The sequence below is a fragment of the Ammodytes marinus genome (assembly GCF_949987685.1).
Source record: "Ammodytes marinus genome assembly, chromosome: 17".
Taxonomy (NCBI): Eukaryota; Metazoa; Chordata; class Actinopteri; order Uranoscopiformes; family Ammodytidae; genus Ammodytes; species Ammodytes marinus.
This window is the reverse complement of record NC_137221.1, coordinates 1,111,182-1,117,952: the sequence shown is the minus strand read 5'-3', so window position 1 is coordinate 1,117,952 and position 6,771 is coordinate 1,111,182. Positions and strand designations below refer to the sequence as shown.

Below are 6,771 nucleotides of genomic sequence, written 5' to 3'. Positions count from 1 at the left end.
CACACACACACACAGAAAGACTGATACACACACACACACACACACACACACACACACACAGACTGACACTGATATATACACACACACATGCACACACACACACACACAGACTGATATATATACACACACACACAGACTGATTCACACATACACACACACACACACACACACACACACACACAGACTGATATATATACACACACACAGACTGATTCACACATACACACACACACACACATACACACACTGATATATATACACACACACACACACACACACACACACACACACACACACACACACACAGAAAGACTGATATACACACACACACACACTCTTCTGTATGACTTGTGAATATGTACATTGTATGTAAATGAACTGTAGTGTTCCTGTGACTCGATGCCTTGTGACGTACTACAGAAGGTACGAAACTCTTTATCAATGCAACGGAGGGAGGGAGACGAAAAAGTGCTTTTACATATAAAACCATTTGATTTACTGAAGTATGGAAGCCTCAGAGGGACATGGGACGATGCATTTTATTATCTGTGTTTTTTCAGTCAGAACAAGGTCATTTGAGTTGTTTCGTAGAGAACACTGATAGCCTACAGTTTGACGTTATCTTGAAATTACAATTTTTTTGTTTTACCGAGAAATTTGGATACATTTTTTTCTAAGGCGATTTTGAATTAACATAGTCGACTTATCGTTGAATCTTGGGGGTTTTTCTGATACATTTTTCATTCATTCTCCTTCAATTTTGTTTTGTTTTACCGAAATAAATTTGTCATTGTCACTCGGACAAACTGTTGTTTTGCCAAGATTATGGGTTACATTTTTTTTTTTGGTATCTTGAAATTTTTAACTTTTGTATTTGTGTGGCTTGGAAAAAAATTCTTTGTACAAACATACATCACAAACTTTTTATTTTGCTAAAATCATGGCATACATTTTGTTAAATTGATAATAAAGCACAAAAGAATGCAAAAAGTACACTTTTTTTGACCCGTTTAAAGGAGTGTCGAAGTCCTCTGTCAGTTATAAAATGACCAAAACATTAAGTTATCTTTGTTATCTCTGCGAAACAACTCAAATTAACTTTTCATATTGTGAAAACAGAAGAAATCAAATGTATGATTTTTGTCCGTTTGGGGCTTCCATACTTCAGGGGCGAGTTTCAATAGCCTACTAAATGTTTTCCTCTCTTACATCATACCAAAATAATAATTACTCAAATTGACGAATTATTTTATAGTTCAATTTTTTGGGATGAAAATCAATATTTTGGGCTAAAATCTAAAGTGGAATTTAAATACCTAAAACCGCTGCTATTGTCTATGTATCTTTATTTTATTTTAGATACATTTCTTAACATAAAATCTGCTTAAATAGTCCCTGCGTTCCAATCCCCATACTTCCCTACTATTTAGTATGCCAGAAAAAGATTTAGGACGTCCCAATTTGGAGTATTCGTCTTTATACTTGACATTTCTCGACATAATGAAAAGAATATCTTCCTTATCTGATTTTTTTTTTCTCTCTCCTGTCTGTGGCCCTAAAACTCTTCTGCACTTTAGTATGTAGTGTAGTAAAAAGACTAAAACTCTTCTGTACTTTAGTATGTAGTGTAGGAAAGAGACTAAAACTCTTCTGTACTTTAGTATGTAGTGTAGTAAAAAGAAAGAGTGAGGGGATTGGAACGCAGGGACTGTTTTTTCTGATTTTTGAAAGAGGAAAACGACATTATTGAAACGCGTCCCTGTGTCTTTAAGAGAAACCCGTCATGGCCTTGGTTCATTCCTCCGACACATTCTACGTTCCAATGTGAAAATCTCTCTGAACTTAAAGTGCATTTATCCTGAAAACAAAATGGTGTCCTGTCGTTTGTTCAAGATTCTTCTGTGTGTGTTTTTAACCTTTGAAATTTCATCAGAATCTGATAAAGAAATTATGAATGAGTTATTAATGATTATATTATTATTATTTTTTTTTTAAACCTTTATTTCTACAGGTAAATCCCATTGAGACCAAAGACTCTTTTACAAGGGAGACCTGTTTTCCTTTCCCACGTTACCATTCACACACACATTCATACACCGATAGCAGCAGGCTAACTATCGACATTCACACGAGGCAAGGTGGGTGAAGTGTCTTGCCCAAGGACACAACAACCATGACACAGGTGGCAGGGCGGAATCGAACCTCCAACCCTTTGATCATCAGCCGACCCGCTCTACCAACTGAGCCACAGTCGCCCCCTTATTATTTAATACAGCAATTTGTAAGTCAGTTTTAACGATTTTAACTTATAAAATATCATCATTAAACTTTGCCAATGTTTATTACAGAATAGATTTTGGATACAGCCTTTTTACATTTTATTAATCAAAAAATACCATAGCAGGTCCTAAAAAAATGCATTTTCATCATGTTTAAAAGAGGAACATGTCTCATAAATCAGAAAAACAACACATGAACAAATCCTTCTGTAATAACCTTCAGAATAGTGCTGAGAATGATTATGGAAAGTTTAGTTGATGTAAGTGCTTTAAATAAGACAGTTAACAACATATGAACAACAAAACACTTGAGCATTTTGCTAAGGAAACTTGGTGTCACTTAATACAAATAATCAAAACAAACAATTATTTTTTTTTTTTAGCTTTTATTGACAATTTAACATCATGACATTAAATATGAAGCTTGACCAGAGCAGCGCAGTAGAAACATCGTAGATTTTATAATTCATTTTTAAGACGTTAACGGAATAAACAGTTTTCCACCGTGGCTTTGAAACCAGAAACCATCTTTAAAAAGTTATTTAAAGTCTCTACGAGGAACTTTTAAATATTTCTGAAACAGTCTCATTGTTCCTCTGATGATCATGAATTACATGTAACAGCAAACGAGACCATCAGTGCAAAGAATGCTATTTTTTTTTATATAGTTTTTCTTAATGCCTTTGTCATGGGTATACGCTCACCCAGGAACAACAGCTGGCGTGGTAAAAACACTACTGCTTTTGTCCAAAGGGGGGCGCTAGAATGAACACACACTGAAAGTTCCTCAGAGCACCTTTAACTAGAGGAAACATCCAACCAAACATCTCGGTTACAACTTGGGGTTTAGTCAAAAATTAGCTTTAATTCAAGGTTGCGTTCCGAATCGCATACTCTTTCTTTTTTCTATTCTACATACTACATCCGACGATAAAAAGAATCTAGTTAGGATGCAGTAGGCATACTATTGGGACATACTTTTACTCTCTTATTTCATCATAACATTGCGCCTTGATCTTGCCTCTTGCTTTTATATCCGTCGCATCCCCGTTTGTTTTCATACGGAGGCTTCGTCGATGTTGCGTCACTTCACGTGCGCACTGGATTGTGGGTCAGAATCGCCCAAATAGGATGCACTTTTCAACGCTAACAATCTTGGCCGCATGAAGTAGGACATCCGGGTACTTCTAACCATCCTAAATCTGACCACAAGAATCGGGACATCCTAATCTTTTTTCTACCATACTATATAGTAGAAAGTATGCGATTCGGAACGCAACCTTAGTTTTATTTCAGGTTAAAGAAGTTATGTGATCCATGATTTATTGATCAGAAGAAGTTTCACATTCTGAACCTTCACTACTCTGAATCCTTCCAGACTTTACCGTCATTTCTTACAAATTTACAAACCGTTAAACAAAGCACTGGGGTTTGGCATCGAGCTGTGTGTGTGTGTGTGTGTGTGTGTGTGTGTGTGTGTGTATCTGTCTCTGTAGGTGTGTGTATGTTTGTATGTTACTCTGTGTGTGTGCGTGCTTGTGCATGCATGTATGTTACTGTCTGTCTGTCTGTCTTTGTGAGTGTGCGTGCATATATCAGTGTGTGCGAGCGTATCTTTGTTACAGTGTTCGTATGTTACTGTGTGTGTGTGTATGTGTGCTTACATAGGTGCATTTATCACTGTGTGTCTGTTTGCCTGGCTGTCTGTGTATCAGTGTGTCTGTCTGTGTGTCTGTGTATCAGTGTGTGTGTGTGTGTGTATTAGTGTGTCTGTCTGTCTGTGTTCGTGTGTGCGTGCCTGTGTTACAGTGTGTGTGTCTGCCTGTCCGTCTGTCTGTCTGTCTGTCTGTCTGTCTGTCTGTCTGTCTGTCTGTCTGTCTGTCTGTCTGCCTGCCTGCCTGCCTGTCTGTCTGTGTATCAGTGTATCAGTGTATCAGTGTGTGTCTCTGTGTGTGTATCAGAGTGTGTGTGTGTGTCTGCCTGGCTGTGTGTGTATCAGTGTGTGTCTCTGTGTGTGTATCAGAGTGTGTGTGTGTATCAGTGTGTGTATCACAGTGTGTGTGTATCAGTGTGTGTGTATCAGAGTGTGTGTATCAGAGTGTGTGTGTATCAGAGTGTGTGTGTATCAGAGTGTGTGTGTGTGTCTGCCTGGCTGTGTGTGTATCAGTGTGTGTCTCTGTGTGTGTATCAGAGTGTGTGTGTGTATCAGTGTGTGTATCAGTGTGTGTGTATCAGAGTGTGTGTATCAGAGTGTGTGTGTATCAGAGTGTGTGTATCAGAGTGTGTGTGTATCAGAGTGTGTGTGTATCAGTGTGTGTGTATCAGAGTGTGTGTATCAGAGTGTGTGTTTCGGGGAGTTGTTGTCGTGTCTATAGAATGACACAGTCTGAGTCCTTGTCTCTCCTCCTGGCTCCGCCCTGTGACCCCTGAGCTCTGGCCTGTGGAACACAACGACATCACAATGACATCACAATGACATCACAACGACATCACAACGACATCACATTGACATCACAATGACATCACAACGACATCACAACGACATCACAGTGACATCATAAGGTCCATGGATCATTTGGGTTGCGTTCCGAATCGCATACTCTTTCTTTTTTCTATTCTACATACTACATCCGACGATAAAAAGAATCTAGTTAGGATGCAGTAGGCATACTATTGGGACATACTTTACTCTCTTATTTCATCATAACATTGCGCCTTGATCTTGCCTCTTGCTTTTATATCCGTCGCATCCCCGTTTGTTTTCATAACATGGACCTATAGGCTTCGTCGATGTTACGTCACTTCACGTGCGCACTGGATTGTGGGTCAGAATCGCCCAAATAGGATGCACTTTTCAACACTAACAATCTTGGCCGCATGAAGTCGACCATCCGGGTATTCTAACCATCCTAAATCTGGCCACAAGAATCGGGACATCCTAAATCTTTTTTCTACATACTATATAGTAGAAAGTATGCGATTCGGAACGCAACCTTGTTTTCATGTAATAATGCAAAGTAAACAAGATGTTAAAAGAACACAGAAATAAACACACACAGGTGGGATTACTATTGATCAAGAAAAGCTGAAAAGGTGTCTAAGTACGTTTCCAAATGAAAAGCTTGTGGCCTCATGAATCAGATCGTCGGCCTATTCGTATACATTCTTATTCTATACTTTATATCCTGGGCGTGGAGTGTTGAGCCCAGTTCAGACCAAAGATTTGTCTCGCAACGACTTGCATTGAGACGGTTTTAGAACGGCGCGGGGGGAGAAGGGGCAGAAGTGTGAATGCAAGGGGGCGCCCTTAGCTCAGTTGGTAGGGCGTCCCCCCCCCCGGGCCGGGCCCAGCAGCAGAACCGGGTTCGATTCCAGCCCGCGGTCGTTCTCTGCATGTCACTCCCCTCTCTGCCCCATTTCAACTCTGTCTCTACACTATCAATAAAGCATAAAAACGCCCAAAAAATATCTTTAAAAAAATTAAAAAATAAGTGTGAACTGATCGTTGTAGAAGATTCAACATGTCAAACCACCAGGTCCAGTTTTAAAAGGCCAGAGCGTTGTGAGCGGTTGCAGTTGCGTCTCGTTGCGAGGCGAGTCTTTGGTCTGAACTGGGCTTTAGGGGCTTTAGGGGCTTTAGGGGCTTTAGGGGCTCAGATCGTAGACTGTGGTGTAGTATTTACCTGCGCTGCCCCCGGTGGAGGCTGCTGGCTCTGCCCTGGTTGCTGGCTCTGCCCTGGTTGCCCTGGTTGCCCTGGTTGCTGTTGCTGTAGCTGCTGTTGCTGGTATTCCTCCTCCTGCAGCTGTTGAGCTAACTCCAGATCAGACAGCGCTGCAGCCCCGCCCTGCTGCTGGAGGGACACCGCCACCAGGTAATCCTGCCACAGGGCAAAATAATAAATACATCGCCTTTTGTCTGTCTGTACAGTGTGTGTGGCCGCTGACAAAAAAAATCCAGTGTTAATGTAGGGGAGACCGGGGTAAGTAGGCACACTTTTTACTCTAGTGAGAATTGCTCATCACCTAAACATCTTTCAATAGTCATTCCTACATTAAATTGAAGCTTAAGGTGTTGGCTTGAAATGTGTACCCCTCACTTTTTCTATCGTATTGTAATAAAGAAGAAATGTACCATCAAAGACACTCTAACACATTGTGACAACCAACCCCATCAAGGGGTCGGTTGTCACACACTATGGGGTTGTTTGTCACAATGTAATCTTAATGGGAAAAATCTTAAAAAGAAGGCAAGAAAGCAGAACTATAAATAGGCCTACATAACTTTATGCATCTTAACACAAAATGAGCAAGGAATTAACAAAAAGGAAATCCATATTAAGACCAACCTACTGTATGTAACAACATAAAGAACAAAACAAATAGGTCTAACAATAATAACCTACTCAACCACAATACACACATTCACTATCTGAGTTACAGTGACGGCAAATGTAGGGTCTGCTCACTAACTAAGCAGAGATTGTGTGCCCAC

At 40.1% G+C, this 6,771-nt stretch overlaps 1 protein-coding gene across 1 annotated transcript in view; it reads right to left on the bottom strand.

Moving 5' to 3' along the window:
- Positions 1–2,763: 2,763 nt before the first annotated feature.
- The window catches only part of LOC307264228 (ubiquitin carboxyl-terminal hydrolase MINDY-1-like), a 15,306-nt gene continuing 11,298 nt past the window's right edge, over positions 2,764–6,771 (bottom strand). Inside the window, exons 14-15 of the mRNA XM_080045540.1 lie at positions 5,963–6,157; positions 2,764–4,717 (exon numbers count right to left, since the gene is read on the bottom strand). Of these exons, the coding sequence (XP_079901666.1) occupies positions 4,649–4,717; positions 5,963–6,157 (264 nt within the window). The 3' untranslated portion in view covers positions 2,764–4,648. The remainder of the gene's footprint in view (positions 4,718–5,962; positions 6,158–6,771) is intronic.